This window comes from Triturus cristatus, chromosome 5_2 (assembly GCF_964204655.1).
Source record: "Triturus cristatus chromosome 5_2, aTriCri1.1, whole genome shotgun sequence".
Lineage (NCBI taxonomy): Eukaryota > Metazoa > Chordata > Amphibia > Caudata > Salamandridae > Triturus > Triturus cristatus.
The window spans coordinates 803230709-803256489 of record NC_140588.1 but is presented as its reverse complement, the minus strand read 5'-3'; the positions used below and the strand labels follow the sequence as shown (position 1 = coordinate 803256489).

General features: G+C 41.8%; 1 protein-coding gene across 3 annotated transcripts in view; it reads right to left on the bottom strand.

The window, feature by feature from the left end:
- The window catches only part of MCF2 (MCF.2 cell line derived transforming sequence), an 830978-nt gene that overhangs the window by 382470 nt on the left and 422727 nt on the right, over window positions 1-25781 (bottom strand). For all 3 annotated transcript variants that reach the window (XM_085607961.1, XM_085607960.1, XM_085607962.1), the window contains 3 exons: window positions 25172-25321; window positions 18185-18309; window positions 5557-5671 (listed from right to left, as the gene is read on the bottom strand). In XM_085607961.1, the coding sequence (XP_085464087.1) occupies window positions 5557-5671; window positions 18185-18309; window positions 25172-25321 (390 nt within the window). The remainder of the gene's footprint in view (window positions 1-5556; window positions 5672-18184; window positions 18310-25171; window positions 25322-25781) is intronic.

The window sequence follows — 25781 nt, the reverse complement described above, 5'->3', positions numbered from 1 at the left end:
ACATTTTGAGCTCTCAGAGTCACCGAGGTCATCATCGGAACACGGTTGAATTTTAGGACAAGTGAAGGTGAGGTATCATTTAAGTATCAATAGTTGGCAATTTAACATACGCAAACAAAGCTTTAAAAAGAAAGTCTCTGTTTGATGTGTGCAGTTGTATGTTGGTAGCCTGTTACAGCTTGTGCAGTGCGTCCCTGCCTTGAGGAGACTTCTTTGTCATTGTTTTGTAATGTCTTGTTTTTTGGTTTTAACGTGATGGGTTTATAATTGAGCTAGCGGGTGCCTTTGGCAAGGGTGAGAATACTCGTGTTCCAGCAGCAGAATGACAAGCTGGACAGGCAGGTGTGTGTCTGAAGCCTAATCCAGTAAATGGGAATGTATGTGAGTGTTGCTCTGTGTTTAGAAGCCTGTGTGTGTGGCCAGGTGCCCCCAGATGCAGCTTTTTAGGCAGTGTTGTTCGTTGATGTGTTTGACAGAAAAAGTCTTTTGTGCCTGCAATTATGTTTGTGTATGTGTAGAATAAAACAAAGATTAGACATGAAAAATGTTGCTTGCTGCTTTTTAACTTAATTCCAATTAATTACTATTTGATTTGAGGTAAAGGAAACGTTTACATGGTATTCCCCATGTTTTCCTGTTTCAAAAAGAATGTGTAACAGGACTGCTGTCTTCTGCAAAAGTAGTGAAACACTGACAAACTCGTAGGTTTGTGGGTGTTCACTATCAGACAGGTAGTTTCCAACCCTAGAAATTCACCCCCCTTTGTTTCCGTCAAAGGCACGATTTTGTCCATGGTGGGAAAGGGGGTGCAAGGACCGGATATTTTCCATGAGGAAAAATATTTTCTCAGTTGAGAAAAAACGCACTGAAAAGTAAGGTGCATTTGCATATTTGGTTCAGAATTACAGCTGCAGAATATCCCCCCTGATGGAAATTCTTCTTGCCCAGATTTTACTCATAAATTTACTCCCGGAAGTCCATGACGTATTAAGCATTTAACTAACCACCCTCAATCAGTTCATACACTACATAATGTGTGGAAAGGAATTTCTACCACCTGAATGAAAAGCAGGTAAATGTTTGTTGGACATCCCTGAGCGTCTTCGCTCCCGCTGGCATTGGGTTTGAAAGAAAAGGATAAACAGTCGATGTAAAATGTTCAAGTTTATAGTGCCAATTCTCACTAACCAAGAACAATACTTGTTGGACCATTGCAATAAATCCCTGATGACATCATACCTTTTTTTACTTAAAGTTTTATTTTTTTATCTGTACACCAATACACGCACAATATCACATGGCATGTAATACACTGTATCATTTTCCTCCAGGTTCAGTAAAATCGCTCTCTCATAAGTTGAATCGTAAAAAAACAAAAAACACAAATCAAAGGAAAAATAAAGCGATTACACTAAACAGGGAGCCTTTGCCTATGCAACGATTGTGGGTGAATGTGTTTGGGGCAACTACACCTGTTTGGCACTGGTGAGAGGCAGTGGTTCGGCGCTGTACATTATGAATCAGTGGGTAATTGCAGTACGTGTGGGCCAGTCGTCTCCAGTGATTGGGTAGCGGGGGGAAAAAACAAGCAGGTTGACGGCATGGGGTAGGAGTCTGGGATGTGCAGATGAGGCGGAGCTTGCTTCCCCTTCCTGGTCTTTCCCCTTCCTGGTCTTCCTGGAGCGTGATGGTGAATTCGTTCCACGTTGCAGCAATCTAACATTTTCTCAACCCGCACACTTCTTCAAGGCGGAGCACAACAGATTTCCTACCCGGGGCTCAGGGTAGGAACATACTCTGTCAATAGTCCACGCTAGGCACTGCTGAGGTTTTCCAATGCAATGCATTTGCCCTTCAGACTATCAGCAAGGCTAGGTCAATGAAACAGTTAGTTACGCCCTCTGATCACCGATGACTGCACAGTCAAAATGTGCAACAGGCCACACAGTCCAGGTCTTGTAGACCAGTAGTGCCTGCGAGGCCCGAGGAGATCCCTTACCGGAATGTCCAGACCAGTTGGTAATCCTAAAACATATGAATCATGTCCACCATAGGAGCGTGACAGTGGGGCAGCGCTACTACACAGTGGGGTATATTTGAAGCAATTTGGCAAGTGTATTCCAGCCGAACCCTAGAGCTCCACACCCTCACGGGCAGCTGCCTGCCTTAAGGTATTCATTGCGCATAGGGGGATCTCTGGTGCATAGGGGGAATTATTCAAAGAGGCCTGTCATGCTTCACAATGGCATCCGTGCACTACATGAAGCAGGGAATTGATGTCAGTAAGTAATGTCAATCCTGGGAGGAACACATTTCTTATGAAACTGAGCTCCTTCCCCTCCTACTCCATGCACCTTCATCTGGTTGGCAATTGGAGTTGCACTGCTAGGCAATAGTGTTTGAACAATGGAGCGCCCTGCTCTGTTGGGAGTTGAAGTTGGTGTAAGGCTACTCTGCGCCTGCCCTTGTTCCATATTAAGTTGCCTAGCATCATGTTCAAAAATCTAAACCTTTCACTGGGAATTAGTACTGGTAGATTGGCGGTATGATATAACAGTTTGGGTAACATCACCATCTTGGAGAGGGCTATTCGGCCCTGGACTGGGAGGGAACACCAGAAAGTGACTTGCGGTCGGAGTGAATATATGGCCCTCGTGAGATTGCTCTTTATCATGTCTTGCATGGAGTAGTATATGTTGATTCCTAGGTACCAGAAGGTGCGGGGCTCCCGTGTGAGATCATTGGTGGCCACCACCAGGGCATGAGGTGCATATGCAGGGTGTAATGAGAACAGGCATGTCTTGCCCGACAGTGGAAGGGCACTGTCGGGCGAATCCAAATAATTCTCAAGGAGGACCATTATTTGGATTCGCCCGACAGTGCGCTTCCACTGTCTTGCTGTGAAAATTCATGCGGAAGAGCGTTATGTGCTTTTGGAAGGAAGCTTGGACGGCACGACGGTACAGTTGGGGGGAGTGTCTACTTGCCCAACACGGCTCAAACACGGTTTGTAGCAAGCCTGTCTACACTCCTACTGTTCTGATCTCACATACCTTGGGTCATAGGGGGAGATTTTAATTGGATGCTGGACCCCATACTAGAATTTCCCCTCCAACATTTCAGGAGTCGGAGGTATTCTCCCTTGGCTAGATGTGTTTCCTGCAGTACTGTCACATGGGTACCAATTCGTTTAAGATATTGGTGTATGGAGTTCCGTGTCTTGGCAGTATTCATGCCACAAATGTTCCATGTTAGGACTGACAAATTATCCATGGGCCGTGTGCAGAAAGGGAAGACGTGGCAGTGGACTGTTTAGTGTCCGAGGAGTTACTAGGTCAATGGCTCACCTCCAGGTGAGTCGCATCATATAGTAGGTTTCAGGCTCAATAAGGAAAACAAAACAAACAACTCATCTCCCACTCCCAGGACGGTAGAGCAACATCTGACCGTCCAAACAATTGAAACATCACAAGAATTGTGGGTGCTATGGCATGACCAGCATTTTCCCCTGGTGTCTCAGCGTGTAAGAAAAAAGGGAATATTGTGGGGAATAGCCGGTAGTTGCTGGTGAATGCTCAACACGGGGTACCCTAATAGGGATCTGCAACAGCAGTGGAAGTGCAAATTGTCTGCATCCGGGCCAACTCTCCTGGGGTTAAGGTACCAAGTTAGATGATGTTAACACTTTCCAAATTGTTTTTGTGGTATGGTGTGGGTTTAGACCCCTTCGCGTGCAGAGGGCCTCCCCAGCACGACCCCTTGTCTGCAACACAGAGTCGGAGTGACTCCATTAAACTCTCCTTTGGTTACCATGGAGCTGGTGTCTTTGTCCCTGTAATTCTGGAGTTTCCCCAACACCAGACACTGAAGAGCCCCAAGTGGTGGTCACCCAGCTGGCCGGTGGGTGCAACGTGGGCCAACAGCCAAGCCTCGAATAATTCTGTAGGGTCTTCCCCATCCATGCCCTCTGGGAAGCCGACATCCACAGGTAACTGTGGCATGAACAGCCCTCTGCATCTTTCACCCTGGTATCCAGAAAGCTCATTTTTTCATCAGTGAGTTCAGCCACTCGGCTAGTAAGGTCCTCGGTGTGAGGCTACAGTGTGTGAATGGCTGATTCTGTCTGTGCTTGTCTGTCCAAGAGCTTGCCCTGGTCATCTCGTAGCAGCTCCGTTTCAGTCACCACTGCATCCACCTGTCCTCCCAGGTCTTCTCTGGTGGCCGCAATGGCTACTAGGATCATGTCTAGCTTTGCATCAGCAGGGCTGGAAATGTCCAGCGGTGACACCGGCCGAGCCTGTGAGCCAGGGGTGACCCCAGGTCCCATGTGTGCCCCACGGGTAGGGGCACCGCAGTTCAGGCCTTTACAGCCCAACGCCTACCATCTGTAATGTGTTCCATAGAGGGTTGTTGGTGGTCGACAGGGTGATTTGTAGAAACTGAGCACAGATTGTGGTTACTCTGGGTTTTCAGGAGACGCTTACCATCAGCTTTTAAGCAGTGGTAACAGAGAACAAGTTCAGTTTGACTACCTACACCCTTCATTTTCATTGGCCTGCCTCCCAGAGTTTCTTCTTGCTATATGCTTTCTTGAGTGTTCACTGAAATACGTTAGGATTTCAAAGACGTGCCCAGAAATGATTTTCCTTTTTGTAAATTTGTGGCCCCTTCAAAAGAATATGAACTGAAATGGATATCCCAATAGTACAACACTTTTTTTCATTCAGAGATACTTCATAGTGTCTCTGAGATCTTGTCATCATTGCAATGCCATGACTACTGGTAGAGTCACAAATGATAATTCATGAAAACGATTTCACCCTCTTGTCTCACTTTTCACATAACCTACTCTTATTTTGAAGAAAAGCTCGAGTATTACGATTCTGCATATGTTAGGTCCCATCAAGCAGGACTGGCCGACAGGTTGATTAAGAACAGACTATAGAAGACCCTCCACACAACTCTTGATGTCTACTCCTTCTCATCGGAGTCTCCTCATCCGGATGATGTTTTTCGTGAGTGGTTTACTAGGTCTTCCTCTTCACCTTGTGGAAACTGTCTCTAATTTTACAAGGTGTTGGGGAATGTTTATATTCTGTATCATGTTAAAAAATCAACATTACTATGTTGCCTGCAATGGCAACCCTGCACCTTATCGCTTCCCTTCCTGTAGTCAATATCGAACACATGGCTCCAGCTCCCTTCTTTATTTCATTCGAGAAAGTGTCCATCCCTTTCATGGTGTTTACTGGTATGGATAATTTCTGTGTTGATTATGAGTGAGTAATGTGGTGTGGCAACTGGATGCAGCATAGTCATTCCCATGCTTGGAGTTTTTGGTTAGAAGTTTATGAGCATCTCGATATCTTCTATATTAGTTTTTGCTTGTGTCCCAGTCATAGGTCCGCGTGGAATTAGGATGAAGCTGAAACAGCCCTTACTTTACATAAGCAGCCCCACTTATCATCACAAAGGGTGAAGAGATAACCTCAAGTTGAAAATATTAAACATTTTTATATTTCCTTACAAATAACTGGCATTAATCATGTACAGTACCTCTTGAAAATTCTGCTCAAATTTCCAGAGCTCTAAATACTGTTCCATTTTTAGTTGATGCTTTTCCCAGAATCCGTCAAAGGCAGTTTCCATCTCATGTAACTGTGCAAGCAACCTTTATTCAGAAAGAATGAAAAGATCACTAATGAGACACACAAACTGTTCTGCTTAAAATACTTTAGTGCAACCATTAGTGTATAGAACTGAATTAATGTGCAATCAAACAATACTATACACAACCAAGATGTGCCCCTAAGTTATGTCACTATGTCCCATGCATTGCTTCACTTATATTTGAAAATGCAGTCACAATATTTCTCCAAGTCAGATTATTTCCACTTTCAGCAGAGATTTGACAATGTACTGATATTCAGTGGTGGAATGTCAAACCACAGCTATTTATATAAAAGTAAAAACAAAAAAGAGTATCATGACACTACAAGCGTTAAAAAAGGACCACACGCCTTCTGCCAAATCTCGTCTTCATCTTCATTAATATGGAAAATCTAAATCTATCTATCCAACAAAAATACACATTCCGTGAAAATAAACAAACCATACACCTTCTCACTGAATCACCAACACTGACCCACACCACCTCACTCCAGTAGTGATTAGAAAGTTGCAGCCAAGTGTATTACATTTTTTCCAAACAAAAGGTAAAAACTGTTTCATGATCTAAAGGAAATCTCACTTTAACCACAACTTTGCTTTCCAAAGTCAGGATATTTGTGAGCATGCACAAAAAGCCCGACTTTAGAGGCACTTACACAACGTCTGACATGCACTCACAACTGGAGACTCGATAAAACTTAATTTACACATAAATGCACCAAGAACAGCTGGATTGAATTGCGCCAATCAAGGGAAGAGTAGGGCAGTACAGCGTTACCGTCAGACCTCATCCCAGATATAACAATGGAAGGGCTCGGTCCCAGCACTCAAACTTCACACTCAAAATAGAATAGATGAACCATTATGTTTATGAGGCAGAGCAGGTGCAACATTGGCTCCCTTGAGATCCTCCAAATAATGCCTAATCCTACATGCAGTGTTTTTTTCTGGTGTGGGTTTTAACCTATACATCAACATTCATAACATAAGAGGTTAAGGGGAAATCAAAGGACCCCCAATGTTATCATATTTTTAATGTTCTGCGCGGCTTCATTCATGTAGGTTTTCAATAATCGATAAACAGGGAAATCTTGTCCTTTTCCCAACTGAAGGCTGATCAATCCAGTACACTGGTTTTTGCGGACTAAAGTTGTAAAAACACCTTAATAGAATGAACATTGTGTTTTTTAATTTGAATTTGTTGAAAAGAAATGTGTGCTTTCAATTCATAAGTGGCACTAAATGTATGAGCTATAGGGCAGGTTTACACTATTACTCAGAATAAATTTGAATTTACTTATCAAAAAACATCACACACACAGCTAAAATGAACACTTTCTCACAGATTTTTTTATTAACATTGGCTGCCTTTAAAATCAGTGGTGCCATATCTAGGAATTTCTAGAACATATTTAGAAATGTCTGTCATTGCTTGTCTTCTGAACTGAAGGTCTTGCGTTATACTACCACCAGCAATTTACCAGGGCCAGAATGTTTCATTCTTTTAATCCACTGAGGTGGCATGCGTTGGTTACCCCTTTGTGGGACAGAGAGTTTAAGACTAGTATTTATTACCCAAAGACCTACATCAGTCTTCCCAACATAATTTGGTGGATAAGGGATGAAGAAGAGCTCCAGAAAGTCACGCATTTCTTGCTTGGAAATGCCTTCTTTGTAAAAATCTTAAAATATCTTCCAGGCCCTTTTTGCCTGTGAAAATCAGTATGGAACCACCTTAGAATGTAGTTTCTCACTGTTTTTTAAAAAGATTTCTAATGTTTTACAGTACTATGCCGATTTAACCGTTTAACAAGAATACCATAACTTTTCCCTAGCTTGTCAATTTCTAATGTTTTTTTACAGACTTATATGGCATGTAAAAAAGACACCTGGAAATCCAGACCTTTTATGACTCTTTTTTGTAAGGTATGATCTTAACGTTTATAGTGAATCGTTGTCTTTGGATTGTGTGTTACAGATTTTGAAGGAAACCAGTGGATGGATAAAACTGGTAAGACCTCATATTTTTTTTTTGTAGGATCTTGACTACATTACACTTTAGAGAAGTGTGAGACAGAATATACATCCTTCCTATCTTTTGTTGTTTGTTTGATGTTTATTTGGTTTTCAAGAATGAAGTTTTAGGGGTTAACTCGTGCTGATCTTGCACTTTTTGCACTCTTTTTTGCACGATTTGGGTTTGATATTTGGTTTTCCCTCATTTTTGATGGGCACTTTTTAGCTCCTTGGCTGGTAGGCTGTGTGAGAGATTATGGTTAACTTTTATTTTAGATATTCAAATTTACCTTTTTAGTAACTTTTTATATTTTTTTGGCCTAGCTTGTGACAGGCTTCTTTTGTGTAAAATGTGATGATTTGTTTTATATATGTATGTTCATGTTTATAAACCAACAATACTCCTTTATAAATGTATTTTGAGACCAATTCATATGCTCAGTGTAGTATTAAATGAATGTTCTTTACTTGCAAGATGTTAAGGCTGTGTTGTTTTGTTAAAGTGCTGGAAAGAAGTATTTTTAAGATCTAATGTAGTGATGTGATTTTTCTGTTAACATGTTTTGTTTTTCTGTAATTGTGATTTGTCTTATGTATGTCGTTTATATGTTTGTAGCCCTGAGGAGGCCTTTATTAAGGCAAAACGCGTTGGGTGTGCTTTTGTGATTTTGGATGAAGAACCTGAATAAAGAAATATTGCGCACATGATGAGGACGTACTAGTTGTGCTTTGAACTGACTGTCTATATACACGTTTGGATGTTGCCACTCTTATCTAGTATAAAACCACCTCAATAATTCTGTGACCTCATCTGTAGTGTTTACTACAACCAGTGTGTGAACAATGTTGATACAGTGCACTGAACACCACAGAATTCATTGATAGTGGCACACCCTGGTCACTACAGCCACAGGATCCAGTCTGAGAAGCAAAAAGAAATGGTGATACCCTAAATACATAACTTCATATAAAGTGGGGGGCACCATAGATCCACCCCCTGCTGATACAAGGACAACACCATCCTGCCCAGATAATCTGAGTGACCATCCTCTCAGGAGTCCAAAATAACTACTGTAGATAAAACTGCCTGACCACCAGGAAAAGCCACAAGAATTTAAATGATAGACAAACTAAAAGTAACTCAGGCCAGAGACACCAACAATTAACAGCGGAATCTGAACAACTCTGACATACTGCAACTGGATGCTATACTACTGGCGGAGCCAACACCTCAAAATAAAAAAAAAATCGCACAACCCAGCAACCTATGCAAAATTAAATGGGATTGCAGACACCAGGGAGGGCCTTGAGCACAAAATTGACACAGGTGTGACTGATATGGGTCTCCTCAGAAACGATCAAAATAAATTTGCAAAAAAGTGTCAAACAAGCCAAGGTAAAGCTCGAAGACCTCTGTCCAACCACTAGCAGATTAGGTTACAAGTCCTGGATTAAAGAGAACATGTGAGATTCCTGGAGTATCATGCTGAAAACTCAAAAGGGATGCTCCAGAAGTAACAATATGACCTTCTTGGGGCTGGCAGAGGAGTAGGAGGGATCAGACATGGCCTCTTTCCTTGAACAGGGGCTAGCAGAGGAAGGTGCCCCACAAGACCTCTCTAAATTTTTCAATATTGGACGCACACATAGGGTCCCAGAACACAGCGAGCTGCCGGGATTCCCACTGAGGCTAGTGATGGCCTGGTTCTTCAATTACTGAGAGAGAGATTTAATCCTACACCATGCTTGTAACACTAGTCATTATGAATAGGCTACCTGCAGGATCAGGATCTTCTCTGACTAAGCAGCAGCAGTCCAGCAACAATGCTAATTATTTCTGACAGTCAACAACAAGTTGAGAGAACTGGGGTCGAAATACACACTTTTGTTCTCTGGATTGTAGGACCTAATTTTTTACAGATCCGATAGAATCATAGGACTTGGTATATCAAATGGCCACAGGTATGGATGGTAGCCTTTCTCACTTTCAATTAGCCATGAAAAGATGTAAGTTGAGCACACTGAGACCCCATGAAAGCAATAGACCATCACCCACCTGGCCACAGACAAAAAGAGAGGCACTGACCACAGTCTTAAGCACAATTTATGCACCAGGCTTATGTTTTTTGTACCAGATATATGGTCACCAAGGTATGCTAAGCAGATTACTTTTGAAGGACAGTGTTTGAACATAATCACTTAGTGACGTAATCGCAATGGGTGAAACACAGGGCTGTGACACCTACCTTCAGGTGCCAGCCCTTGAGAATCCTGTTTTTAAAGGTACAATAGGGGAAGCAAGGCTTTTTTGAAAAATGAAGGGATGGCAACTGATGCACTAGTTGAAATTGAGACATTTAAAGAGGCCATCAAAGGTCAATATTTGAACACCACGTATGGGGTTAAAGGAGTTGTATAGCAGGAACTGTTGGGGGTAGAGACATAGGTGAGGGATTTACAAGTGATGGCACTCCTAAATAAAGGGTGCCGTGGAAAATCTAATCTCTACTATGGAGTACGCAGGGCCATAATCACAGGAATCTTTCTTTTATCACTCCACACTATATAGACTATCTGAATCCCTCCTCCCTGACCCGAATGGCTCCTGATCAACAGGAGGAACTTCAGGCCACTGTGTTAGGAGATGAAATAAAAACAGGTATTGTTGATCTCATAAACAGGAAGATTCCAGGAGCCGGCAGCTTGCTGGCAGGATACGTGGCCTATAAATATCGGCTGCCACAAAACTGGCTCACAAATATGAGGCGACAAGGCAAAAAGGAAGCCTTCCTGCCTCAACCAGGCAAGTTCTGGTCATTTCACAACGAAAATGTGGGAGGGACACGGATAACATTCCAAGTAAACTAACATACTCTATAGTCTTGTGGCAAAAAGAGGCATATTCAGAAGGCAAGTCGACATGTTGATTTTAAAATAAGACTGAGGCAGTGCTTAATTTGGAAAATAAAAATACGTTACAGGGACCTCTTTGGGGATCCACTTAAGCTTGCACCACCCATTGCCCCTGTTAACGCTGAAAATGACAGTGCCAACAAAACTACTAACCATCACACTGCTACAAGTGTGACAATTCAGACTATTCCAGGCCACTAAACGCTATAACAATAGCTTGGGCAACAGGTTTTAGTAATTTTTAATGTGTATTGAACTATTATACAAGTGGGGCTGTGCTCATCTCTAAATTTGACAAACCGTGCCACCATGTAGCAGACTATCATAAGTTCCAGTGTTGACAACTAGGTGCTGGTGCCAAGCACGGGAAACGACCTGCTCAAATTAAGCACTGGACTGAGGTGATCTATCTGTCCATTGGGAAAGTAAAGTGTGTCAAATAAAGGACATTTTTATAATTTTTTGAACTGTAATTTGGATCAATGAGCGTGTGTTACATACATTGCCTAGCTGCCAAGAGTGGCACAGTACCTAAATCGTTGACTAATCATGTCACTTTTTATAGTGATACACTGTTTGGCACTATATAAGTCCCAATTGTAATATCCATATTGCAAGCAGAGTTTCTCTGTATATGTTTTGGAGATCGTTTTTTTTTCTCATTTGCATTATAGATTAATTCTTTGATTGCCTTGGCATGATTCCCACTACATAACATGCACTATGGAAATGTACCACTCAGGAGGTCAGGGAGGCAAGAACATATATCAGCAAACTGTGGGGTCTACTTCTTGCACTAAACAAGGGTTCTTTGACCAAGAGCTAAGAAGGTCACATAGGGACTTGTCTCCTCATTCACCAGGGGTTGCAGTCATAGACTGCTCCACCACTGAGTGGAAGATTTTTTCCTGGCCTAGCACAAGTCAACTGTATTCTGGTGCACATTCATGTACCGCAACTGGGGCCTCATTGCCGGTCTCTGCATCAGGGTACCCCCAAGGCAATGTAAGAGGCACTTGGGGTCAGATGTACTAACATTAGGAATAGTGGTTTCCTAATTGCAATCATCTCCGAAGTGCAATTTGAAAATCGCTATTACAAATGTAGAAAACTTTATTTTAAAATAGTGATTCCTAGTGGGTCGCAAATTGACCTAACTCATGAATATTAAAGAGGTAGGTAACAGTTTGTCACTCACCAGGAATCAACACCATCACAGGAATGGTGGCCTACTTGGGTCAACAGGCCACCATGTCTATGATTGCTTTTTAATAAAACACTCACATGTTTAACAAGTTACCGAATTGCAAATTGTGGTTTGTACATTTAAAACAGATTTTCTGTGGTCGCAAACTATTTACAACCTCACAAAAGCTTTGTACATCTGGATAGTGTACTGACATTACACAGTGACTGCTTAAAAAAACTTTGTTCCTACAGAGATTGCCTTGTTTTCAACAGAACATGGGAGAGAAGTGGAGGGATGTGAAATGTATAAAGGAGTGATAAATGGCAGTGTAAGGCGAGAGAAATGATCTGTGTGTTGATAGACTAAAAACGAAATCTGACTTCATATAATAGCGTTGCTTGCAAATATGAATGGAAGAGGAGCTAAAAAAATTAGGGTTAGGGAAGTTATTTTATTATTGCATCAAAGCTGTGGTCAGGCCACATTTGTTATAATGCACTCAATTATGGGAACCATGGATGGAAAGACGAATTACAGTAAAGGTAAAAGAGCCTTGAAACTGATCTTGCGAAGCAGTCCACCCTTCACCCGTCGAATCTTTTCCTGTGTTTAGGCCCCGGGCTGGTTACTCACCACAAACTGGCAATACTTCCTCGCTAATACTAAGCCGCGCAGAAAACGGGCAAGCCATTTCCTCCCAACTTCACTCTATAACCGTTTTTCTTAAAGATTGATTTATGGCAATCAGTTGTTTCTCGCAGCAAATTAAATGGGGGTAGAAGTCATGATTCTCGAGTGGAAATTCTAATGCCGAGAACATTGCCCCCCCACGAGTAGTAATCATAGTATTTATGCGAATTATTTGAAGTTATCAGAACAGATGCACAATTTCACACACCCTACAGAAAAGCAATGAAAAGGAATGTATTTGCCCATAAGACAATATTGTGAAAAAAGCGATACTAAACGCTCAAAGCAGAATGGAAGAAGTGCAAGTCCATGCAATTAAATTTGAATGAAACTTCTGAGGAGTCAGAATAATGAATGACTAAAGATTTGAATAATTCTGTAGATTTTAAAACTAGTGCTTTTATATTATTACACAGCTGTGATGTGTGTTTTTCAACATTTGGTAAGTGCCAATGCCATGATGGATTTTCAGACACTCACATGACACATCTACCATAGAATTTGCAGAGCAGAGCTGAGGCATGTTTCCTCCCCTGTTGGTGCTAAGCCTGGACCGTTTGCAAGTCAGGATGGAGTCACGTCAGACCAGACTGAGATAAGCAGCCAGACCGCATTGCAGATTACCCTACAGCCACGTCCGTGTCTGTGCATGTGGCGTCACACTGACGCAATAGGTTTCGTCTGCCAGATCAGATGAGACACCAGCCGCGCACCGACAGGTACCTTTGGCTCTCAACCACTTCATCATAATTTTAAGTATAAGCCAAGTTAAGGTCACCCAGCATCACCAGATATTACCTTACTGACTGGAATTATAAAGAGTGAGTCAAGGTGCCCCTACATCACTACAATATGGAATGAATCGAACTGGTAATCATTTGCATAGTCAGTACTGATCTTAAAAAATAAACTGGATATGGCTCAGGTCACTGCTATTAGACATAAGAGGCCAATAAACTTGAGATTTGATTGGGCTTTACATGCGTTTAAGTGGGTCACATCTAAATTTGGTAGAAAATCTGCTTATGCACCAAACAATAGTGAGAGAACACAGTAACATGCGATTTCAATTATGCGGATTTGTTCATTACATTAATATTCGTATACAATGAAAACAGGTAAAAATATGGTAGAAGACTCCTGGACAGGCTCTCTTTCAGTCTCACTCGTACCAGGTCATTTTGAATAAGTTTGCTTTCTGTTCATCTTTGGAGAGACCTTGACTAGCGCTCTATGGATTCTTTTGCCTTCCTCTTTATTGGCGCTCGCAAACCTTTAGCATTATGCTAAGAAGAAGAAACTAGAGCTAAGTGGACCCCTTTGTTTTCTTTCAATTACATTATGCCAACAAACATTGCTGTGAATGCTCAAAAATGACAGCCTCTGTCATCAATCATACCCCTTTCATTCCACCTGCTGCTCTCATTACCAATGCTGGATTGACGTACACCTTCAGAAGAAGTCTTTGTTAGTTTATCACAGAATATAGTTGATATGTTAATAAACATATTGCATCATGTACATGGTTAAATTAGGCTCCACCTAAAATCGTTGTATTTTATGTTATTATGCTGCACTTGCATAGTCCAATTATACTAGGGAGTGAAAATCCTAACTTAACATTGTAGAAAATGCCTCTTTTTGCATGCTCACCTCCACTTTTTGCTAGCATTTGTTGCTGGTCAGTTGCCTAGTGCACGTGCTGTGACCCTTAAAAATGTTGAAATTGGCTATACTCCTAATTAGCATATTTAACTTGCCTGTAAGCCTTTGTATAAGATACAAACTGTACCCAGAGCCTGTAAATCAGTGCTTAATTTAAGCAGTGTTTTTTCCCGGTGGTCTGCACCGGCACTAAATTGTCATCACCAGCACCAGTGTTAGTTTGCCACATGGTGGCGCTGTTAGTCTAATCTAGAGAAAAGCACAACAGTTGTTTATTAATTCATTATACATTAAAATGACTAATACAAGCCACCTAAGGCATTCTTATTCATTTGGGGTCCTGGAACATTCTGAATTGTTACATATATAAGAGGACTATGGTTAGTAGTTGAGTTGGTACTCTCATTAGCCAGAGCAATGGGTGGGGCAAGCTGCAGTGGCCTTTTGATGATGGCACTGGCATGTATTGTTTTCCAAATTAAGCACTGCTGTAAACTAAATGTCACTAGTGGACAGCAGTACACGTTGTGCCACCACTAGGGAGACAGTAAAAACGTGACTGCAGGCGTACCACTGTAGCCCATCTTTGTAGTTTTTGACAGCAATTTTGACCCGTCTTAAAATCCTCCATTTAAATATTATTACATCACCCCTAAGTAGGCCTTAATTACCAATGAGACAAGGTGCATGCTACTTAAAAATAGGACATGTACAAATTTAATGTAAAACATGCTTTTACTAAGACAAGGCCTCAAAAGCTATTTGCACTATAGCAGGGTTAGCTGAGCCATAGGAAAGCATTGGGATATAACATTTGAATTAAATAATGAGACCTACACTTAGGAACAAGCAACATAGTTTATTCCTGGGCTTTTTAACATATTTATTACAAGTCCATGCATTGATAAAATCACTTTTGTGCTAAATATTTTACAAATGATACTTTTAAAACGTTACTTTTTACCTGCCTAATGCATCTAGAAGCCCATTTGCATGAGCTTCCACTTGTCACCCAAGAGCTGAATTGCCCATTTGATGAGGTGTGAACTTGCTCCTAGAACTGAGACAAAGGTCTTGGGTGTATGGAGGTGTTCTGTTCCTCTGACAGTATAGCCATCTGGGTAGTTCCCAAGAGCTAATTTACTTCAACAGGTCTATCCTGTCACAGAGGATGTAGCTAACACCTGGGCCTGCCCCTTCCTTTGTCCTTCTAGTCAGCCAGGTACCAATCCCAGTGGGAAAGGCGCTGCTCCTAGAACAGATTTTGAGTGACCACAGAGGAGGGGTTGTTAATTTCCCCATCCACACCTCTTGGGTGAACACAGAGCACTGCTAAAGGTTTTGCCGTATTGTGTTTAGGTAGAGTGTGCACTGTGAGATTGTCTGAAGTAGGCACAAAAGAATTGCTGCAAAAGTGGGTAGGGTTACTTGTAGTAACATTTTCCCTATTGATTACGGAGGGGCCATGTCCTTGTAACCAGAGACTGGTCTCAAGGCTCCATATTATCACCAGTGATCTTGTAAATCTACATATACCGCCATTTAAATCATAACAGACAAAATAATAATAAAACCATCAATACAATGATGATACCTAGAACTACATCAAGGCCTCCTTTCGAAACAGCGGCCTAGCCAGTCATGGGCCCTAGAGAAAGGAAGAGAATGGGCTGCCTGGCCACTGTTTGAACTCTAAAATATAGCAATAATCAGGGTTTAGTGTGTCCCCTCAGGCCTATGGACCCAAGTGGCACTGCACCTGGTGCAACAATGGAAGCTACGCTTCTCTCTGAAAACAACATCAACAGTTTGAAGGATTACATCTCCACTATTAAAGCTTCGATGTCAAATGCAAATCTGGAGTTAAACCAGCTGAAGATTTAATTTAAAATTTACTAACATGAAAAGGCATGCATCAGTTCAAGAACAGCTCTTGGAAAAACATCAACCCGAGCATCAACTTCTAAACTGATATTACAAGGAAGACACAGACAGCATGAACACATCCTTTCCATATCTTAAGAGAAAAACTCAGATGCTAAACGTGAATCAGTTTGCGCCTCAATGGAGGTAAAACAATGATCACTGCTATTACAGACTCCCACAGATTACCCTGAAGAGCACTGTTCAAGTAATAGCACTACTCTTCAAGGGACTTGGGAATTTAAACAGAAGTTTCCTCTTTAAAGTAACTGCTCTGGCATCCTCTGCTCACCCACATTAACTTCCGAGCCTGCTGCTTAATTTAAGAGCTGTGAACGTCAACATGCCACAGTACCCTGAAAGGAACATAAAGATCTTAAGGGGCCTATATATCTGCAACATGAACATCACTAGCCTAGACACAAAGAAATGCAAGAATATCACGTATGCACAGAGAATCTGAAATTCTATCTTTACACAGTTTTAACAAGCTTCATCCCCCGTTCTACTGCAATAAGGAACTAACAACTCATTTCTAGGAGTATCAAGTAATAAGCAAATAAACCTACTGCACCACTGCATCAGATATAACATAAATAGATACCCTGACTGCCATGACCTTCACTTGCTTGCCCCATATTGTGCATTTTCTCTGATGCTGATTTTATTATTTCTGTATCTCAATATGGCAGGAACTCTTTGGATAACTGTGAGAACAGATGTGTTACTGAGGTAACAGATTCTGTGCCATCCCCGGTATGTGAATGGCCACAATCCATAGGTTTACAAAGCATGACAATTATGCTCAGTAATATAATAAAGGTTCTTTTCTTAAAGAGGATTGCCTCCTCAATTTTGCAGCCCAAGTTGAATAAAACACTATGTAGATGGACCTTACTAAGCAGGGTTAAGCCTGTGGTTACTAAAAATTACTTTTTATTATTATTTAATTTCTTATGTGACTTGTTTTGCCCTAGTGCGTGTGGACTTGTTAACCAAGGCAGCATATATGGAGGAGAATTGGCTGCCGGATTCACAGTATACATGATAGGTGCAATTCTTACCCTCATTCACACACCCAAACTGGAGGCGTTATAGGTCGGTACAATTATTCACAACTTTATCCAATTTTAATGCAGCTCTTGGACTGAAAAGTAACCGATTCTGGGTTGGAGCCACTAACGTGGTGGAACACACTTCTTCAAGTGATCTGTAGAGGAATCCTCGAAGGCACCTAACACACCTACAAGGACAACAAACAAGCAGCTGGAAGAATAGATTACCAATATTGTTAACTGAGGGTGAACATCTTCTTTGCAAGCCACATTTGCTAGCATAGATGACATTCCATTAGAAGCAAAAGAAGTCTAGTTAAAGATCACTCACAGGAAAAAATCTTGTGTTGCCACTGTGCTATGACTATGTTGGAAAGTAATGTGTACATTTGTTCATTTGCTCCTGCTGTTATTTTTTTTTTTTATTATTTCTTTCTGTTTTCCAATTCCACGAGAAAAATAATCAAATGCGCTTTCTTTTGATCTAATTAAATTAAAGGAGTATGAATTGTGTAGTTCAAATTTTACAAGTAAGAACAAGAAGGGGGAGCCATGGACATGTTGGGGCATTGGAGCTCCTTTCACCATTTGAGGTATCTGTCCAACCTATTGAAGGAGGAACTGGAAAAGCTATTCACTCTAAGAAGGGTTTGGGCCTCAAAACACGCACACATGAGCTCCGTGAAGGTGTGTAGGCCAAGATCTCATGTAACAGACCCCAGTTTGATGACCTTTTTTAGTTCCTTTGTAACCAGAGAAAACATATTGGTGTACTTCAAAGAAAGCACACAAATATCGCACCATTTTTCAGAAAACTAACTTATCACTTTGCATATCTAATTTCTCACTTGATCGACTATAACAGAAAGTTAAAATAAAGAAATGAAAATTTAATTTGGGCTCGATAGCCTCAACAAATAAAAAGAACACGTTAAGCTCCTTTAAAAGTTTTGTGTTGCTTTGATAAGTAAGTGAGATTTATGATGAAAGAAATATTTTTTGAAAACCTTGAAGATGAATCAGGTTGTAGAAGAATTCGTTTTTGTTGTTGTCAGACACTCACCTATGTACAGTCTCCCAGGCCACCTGTTTTTCTCGACGAATTTCAAGGTCTTCTGTACTGCTAGAAGGCTCTTCCAGGTTACTCAACAGCATATTTCCTTCTTTTGTTACTGTCGTAATATCATCCTGAACAATATAAAATGCATATATCAAGATATCAAATGGACTTCCTGAAGCCTATTTTTCATACACGCCCACAGACTGATTTAGACTTTGACTGGTGAAATTTCTGCCAGTCAATGGAACAAAATCTGTCATCTCAAATGTTCCTCTGGTGGAGATTTCTTTACCAATGTGTTTGTATCCACCATAGAAGGAATCCCTTTATAGAAAGAACTCTGATTGAAAATCCAGCAATGCTGTCATTTCAGCACAGCTAGTGGAAATGTACCCCCCACACTTGAAGTGCCTTGTCAGTTGCCAAATGTATAGCCATACTACTATATTGGATTTTTCTCTAATGGCACTATACTTAACTTACAGTGAACATTTTCCACCTTTTCCATGGCAGTCTTTCATGAAACTAACTCGGCTAGACTGGGTGGTCCCCTAGTCACTCTAGATTGGGCAGCTGATTAACCACCATGGCTTCCAATGTAAGTTCCAGAACTTTGTGGAACCAATGACTAAAATGGACAGTTCTCCATGGGTGGCATGTACACCACCTATGGCAATCTATATAGAGTAGTTAGACCACCACAACAAGGCTAGACAGAGAATCAAGTTGTTATTTTTTTCTTTTAGTGAGGAATTCATCCACAGGTTGTCAGATCTCCCAATAGTCTGCTGAAGTTGCAACCGCTTCCTGAAAACCTTTAGGGGAAATCAAATGTTTCCTCTAGACTGGGGGGGGGGGGGGGTCTAAGGATCTCCAAGCAGCTTCTGTGAAGCTGGAGCTTTACATATCAATGTGAGTCTCACAGCCACACTTCTGCACGGCTAATATCTGATACGGCGGAGAGCGTCATGCTGCTTCTCTCTTCAATGGAAGTCAGGGGAAGTGTAGGTGAGCTACGGCCTCATCAACGCAATGTCTTTTCATAATAGTGAGCTGGTGAACAAATTAGGATATTTGTGGATATAGCGTGTGTTAGACTCGGGGGTCTCTAGTTGGCACAGGTATGCACTTGTGACAAATAGGGACCCTCTCCTCTAGTCAGGGTAAGGGGGTACACTCCTAAAATAACCCCTGCTCACCCCCTTGGCAACTTGGCACGAGCAGACAGGCTTATCTCAGAGGCAGTGTGTATAGCATTTGTGAACACATACAGCAACCAAGTGACAACACTACAAATGGACACCACACAGGTTTTATATTAAAAATAAGTATTCTTTATATAGATTTACCACAAGACCATTAAACGAAAAACTAACCCAATACTGTTACTTTAGATGGTAGGATTTTACTTAGTTCTCTTAAGTTCTTAAAATGCGACACTTTAAGTCAATGCACCCTTTACGCGATGCGACGACAGCGGCCTTGGCAGCGGCACTCTTCTCCGACGTTGCGAGACGCTTCCGCTCGATGCGATGTTGCAGCGGCGACACCCCTTTACACGATGCGACGACAGCAGCTCCGACGGCGGCATGCTTCTCCGTGGATGCGAGGCGCTTTTCTTGATGCGGTGCAATGCAACAACTACGATGGCTGCGATGGCGACACGCTTCTTCCTCGATGCGAGACTCTTCTCTTGATGCAGAGCAATGCTTCAGCTGCGATGGCTACACGCTTCTTCGGCATTGCGAGACACTTCCTGGATGATGCGAGACGCTTCCGCTCGATGCGATGCTGCAGCGGCGACACACTTTACGAGATGCGACGACAACAGCTCCGATGGTGGCACGCTTCTCCTTCTTGAGTCGCGCTTCCAGCTCCTTGCGACACGCAGTCCCTCAGAAGGCCCAACAACAGCAGCAGGAACTTCCAAAGAACTCTGGCGACCTGGGGGGTGAAGTCTGTTGTTCCTGAGACTTCAGCAGGAGGCAAGCTCTTTTCCAAGCCCTTGGAGATCCTTCACAAGTTGAGCAAAAGTACACACAAAGTTCCTTTCTCCTCTCTTTGGCAGTAAGGTAACCACTGCAGGCCAATCCCCCAGTTTCAGGGATAGTTTCCTCCTCAGCTTCTTCTGGTTCCTCCCTCAGCAGAGGTTCTTCTTGTTCTCCCAAAGTGATCTAAATTCTTGGGATCAGGGTCCAAATATTTATACCCAGAAATCCTTTGTCATCTGAAGGCCGAGGGGCCTTTGCCCAGTCCAAACCAGTTCCTGAGCACTCTGTTTACCAGAGTTCTCCTTTCCTTTCACAGTGCAGGGCAGAAACATTAGACGCCCCACAGGAGGTGGAGCCAGCATTGTGGAAGGCAAGTACCGCACTGGAGCACTTTGTTGACAGGATTCTTTCTCTTCATTCACTGTGCAGGGCAGACATATCAGCCGCTCCCCAGGAGGTGGAGCCAGCATTGTGGAAGGCAGGCACAGCCCTATTCAGGCCCCAGGTGCAACTCCTCCCACCCATCTGGATGCAGATCTCTCTATTCACCACTGGCACACCTCACCCTGTCTCCTGGAATTCCCCAGCCCTGTCACTCAAACTCCAGACAAAGGAATACACACAGCCTAGCAGAGGCAGGTTTGAATGGTTAGACAAGAAAATGCCTACTTTCTAAAAGTGGCATTTTCAAACACAGAATGTTAAAATCAACTTCACAAAAAGATGTATTTTATCATCCTGAGTTCAGGCATACTAAATTCGAATTTCTACCATGTTCTCTGAGTCAGTTAGAATTATAAAATGTAATAACCAAACTGCCCCTTCTGGCCTATGGAGAACAGGTAGCCTTGCAATGGTGAATAACGAAAATGGCTGTAATTCACTATTAGAACATGCCACACACACACCAGGGCATGTCCTACCTTATCGTTACAATGCACTCTGCCCTTGGGCCTACCATAGGGGTGTCTGATATGAAGAAAAGGGAAGGTTTAGGGACTGGCAAGTGGGTGCACTTGCCCAGTCAGCATGACAGTACCAGACTGCACGCAGGCTCTGCAATGGCAGACCTTAGACACATGTTTACAGGCTGCTTCTGTGGGTGGCACAACCAGTGCTGCAAGCCCACCAGCAGTATTTGGATTTACAAGGCCTGGGCACTCCTGGTGCACTGTACTAGGGTCTGACAAGTAAACCAAACCAACCAATCATGGAATCACCAATTCATACATCAATTTACAATAGGGAGCACTTGCACTGTGGCAATGGACAGCAGTGGCACAGTGCCCTGAGCAACTAACACCAGCAAAAACATATGAGGCACAGCGAAAAATGGAAGGGAGACTCACACCAATGTGCCAGGTCTAACAGCGTGGTACAGTCTGTCACAGCACTGCAAATACAGAAAAGAACTCACATGCATATAATTCAACAAGAAAAGTCAATGGTTGGGTTTTCCCGGGAGGGGGGTGGGGTAAGAAAGGGTGGGGGGATTGGGTTGGTAGGGTTTAGGGAGGGAGGAGGGCAGGAAAATATTAAAACGATTCTCATGGGCTACTTTTTCACCTGGGTGGTAGATAGAGTGAAATGGGTTGGTGATGATGGAGGGTAGGGTGTTGACGGTTACTTGGCTGTCCTGGAATGTTAATGGTTTAAGGGTTAAAGCAAGGAGAGATAGGATCTTAAAATATTTGAGAGATTACCCAGCGAGTATTATGATTCTTCAAGAGTCCCATTTAACTGAGAATGAGAGTAAGAATTTTCTTGGTTCATGCCGGTGGTTAAATTTCGTTTATTTTACCCCACAGACGCTGGTAACAAAAGGCATTGCTCTGTTGGTCAGGAAAGGTTTAGATTGTGCAGTTGAAGGTAAGAAGGCAAATACCAAGGGTAGATGGCTAATAGTGAATTTGAAGATAGCTGGCCTTATCTATAATGTTATAGGTTATTATGGCCCAAATCAGGATGATGTGGGCCCGTTGGACGAACTAGCTAAAGAGATGATGGGTCTCACGGGGTTTATAGTTTTTGCTGGAGATTTTAATACAGTTTTGGACCCTATGCTAGATAGATCTCCGGGCAGTAGATCTCAGGTAAACAGCAAAATGGCAGGAAACTCTGTGATAGAAACCAAGGACATTGTCGAGGCTTTCTATGGATACTTCAAGGAGATATATAGGGAGGACTTGGTCCCCGATATGCAATGGGTTGAAGACTGGCTAAAGGTTTTAAAGCCTTTGACCGACGACCTTCAGAATTTTTTGGACCAAGAAATTACACAGGGAGAAATAGAGGAAACTATCAGACAAGTCAAGACAGGCAAGGCTCCAGGCCCAGATGGCCTTCCTGTAGAAGTGTATAAAACTTTTTCTGAATGCCTGTCACCATTATTAGTTAAGGTGTTTAATGGAGTTCTTTTTGGCACCATAGAACTTCCTACATCCTGGAACCAGGCGAATATAATTGTTATCCCAAAACCAGGGAAATCACCTAAAAATATGGAATCGTATAGGCCTATCTCACTTTTAAACAGTGATTATAAATTGTTTGCAAAGATTATGGCAGATAGGCTGGCTAAAGTTATTCCTGGTATTATTCATGAGGACCAAAAGGGATTTATTAAAGGCAGGCATCTAAAGGAATTAACGTTTTCCCTGATAGCCAGTATTGATGTTGCAGTAGATCAGAAATTGCCTCTCGCAGTGGTTGCTCTTGATGCCGCTAAGGCTTTTGATCGTGTAAACTGTTTTTTTTTTTAAAGCTTTAATTACGCATTTGCAATTAGGAAGGAAATTCAGTCAAGCTTTAATATCACTTTACCAGTCCCCCACTTCTAGAGTATTAGTCAACGGAGTCTTGACCAAGCATATAAAGATAATGAGAGGTACCAGGCAGGGATGCCCTTTATCCCCGCTTTTATTCGATCTTTATATCGAACCATTGGCCTGCAAGATTAGACAAGCGGATACTATTTCACCTTTTCAATTTCACGGTTGGATCAGAAAGATAGGTCTTTACGCAGACGATATAGTCATTTTTTCATCGGACTTGGATCAAACACTGGTTGCGATAGATACTATCACCAAAAGCTTTGGCGAAGTTTCAGGTTATTGTTTGAACACGGACAAAACTGAAATTATGTCTTGGAATTTGGCAACAGAGGGTGTAATTCTCAAAAAACAGATCAGATATTTGGGGGTCCAAATTACTCAAGACATAAAGCAACTCTCTACAATTAATTTTGTTAAAATCAGGAAAGACATCTCTAAGTTAATGAGGGGTTGGAGTCATCTTCCTTTAACTATTTTTGGCCGTGTAAATTTGGTAAAGATGATGGTACTGCCGAAGTTAACTTTTTTATTTGATTCTATCCCTCTTATGGTCGACAAGAATGGGCTGGCAAAGTTGCAGAGTGAGATAGGCTCATTCATCTGGTCATCCAAGGGTTCGCGACTATCTTGGAAAAAAATCAGGAGAAAATGTATTAAGGGAGGTCTCGCCGCCCCGGATTTTCAGATTTATTCATGGTCTTTCTTGCTTAAAAACTGCAGAATGCTTTTAGGTACCCCAGGAAATTCGGTTATTGGGCAATTATTCTCGGCTTTGTTGAGAACTGAGAAAATTAAACAGGCGGGCTTTCTTTATAAGTTTGCGGACCCAAAATACTTTAAAAAAGTAAGACTGAAGGTCTTAAGAGACTTAGCAATGATGTGGTATCGAGTTAGGAGGGCCATAAAAATTCCATATTTCAGTGCTGGAGCACCAATATGGGAAACCTCGGGCGCCCCAAATTGGTCGAAAGACGCATTGGCAAAGGCATTAAAATCGGAAGGCCCTCAGAAATGGGGCGAGCTATTTGTAGATGGAAGTCTACTTCCGTGGTCTATTTGCGAGCTAAATTGGGGCGAGAAGTTTTCCAAATTTAAATATCTTCAGATTCAGAGCTGGGCAGATGGGAAAGAACATCTGATTGGGCGTCATAATGACTTGGAAGAAAGACTGGCATCAGCTGTTAATATGAAGAAAGAGGTGGCGTTGTGGTATTGGGAGATTATTGAGATGGAAGATGGCCTCTTTCAACTGCCAGAGACCCTGTGGGGAGAGTGCTTGCCGAGGATCGCGACAGAAGAACAATGGCAAGTAACTATGTTGACTCTATATAAGGTGGTTAAGCCTGCTAATTTAAGAAGGAATCAATTGTTCACTCTCCATAGGGCCTACTGGACGCCAAAGAGGCTGGCTAAATTTAAAGACGGTGGAATTGTAAGATGTCCTTAATGCAACAGCCTCAATGAGGATGATATCCACATGTTTGTTACTTGCCCGGCTATCAAGGCCTTCTGGGATGCTGTAAGTAATCGTCTGTCAGTGGTGCTAAAGCGGAGTATTAAGGTAAGCCCTGAAGCTATTATTACAGGAAGACTGGACTTACAAGGTAAGGGCCTGGATGATGCTACGAAGTTGGTTTTTTATGCTATTTTGCTGGCCCGAAGGGAAATTTGTAAACTCTGGGTTTCTCCTGATCCTCCGACTGATCTGTCTTGGATTAGAACTATGAGAGCCATAGGTAAACTGGATTTGGCAGGTCATTATAAAAAGAAGCATGGATTTTGGACTCTGTTTTTGAAGCACTATGGGTGATGGCTAGGGATATAAATTATTTAAAAAGTGGGATAAGTTCTTTTGTTAGAATGTAAAATGAAGGTCCTATGATTAAGCTGCTTTGAATCTCTTGGAGAAAATTTGCTTTGGAAGGATTGGCTTGGGCACCAGCATTTTTTAGTCCTTTGCCTTCTAGTAAGCAATAATCTTTCTTCATAAATGAGATGAACACACCCTAGGGTGCTACAAAGAATGAAAGGGTGAAGAAGCGGCAGATGAGGATAATAAAAAGAAAAAAAAAAAAAAAAAAAAAGGTCAAAGTCAAGCAATGTAACTATTTTGAATAAATAAATAAATATTTTCAGTTATCCCATACTTTGAATGTTATTTAACATACCTTCAGCTGGCAATATCTTTGAGTGCGCATGGATAGTATGCATTCAATGGAGTATATGTCCTCAGGCAGCTCTGCTTCAGCCAGCTCTGTCCCAAAAGCCTGAAGCATCTGAGCAATGTCCTTCACTGTCAGTGCAAAGCCTTCAATGGCCTGGAGCAAGAGAGATGTTAAACCAGTTGTATAGGTTTATAAAGTATCTAGAAGCGCGTTTAAAAAGCATTTATAAAGCGATAACTGCACTCGTGGCGCATCAAAGTGCTTTACTGAAAGGCATTTTTTAAAATGAAACACAATACAAGATTATCAAAAATTTAGTTAGTGTACAAAGCGTGCTAATCAAGATATGATGTTATCTGAGACACTTTCTATCTGAAGCATTTTATTCTAAAATAATACTGTGTACAAAAAGAAAAGACCTGAAGTAGTAAGACCTTTGTTAACATGTTCCGTTTCATTGTTAGCTACAGTTCATTTTGAGGATCGAGAAAACTAGTCGAACATACAAATTAACAGTAAGAAACAACTTAAAGGCTTCCATTATCCTATTAGTTTCAACTCTTCAGTCCCTCGAACGTACATGTTTAATTCTATTTACATTAGTTTTACAGAA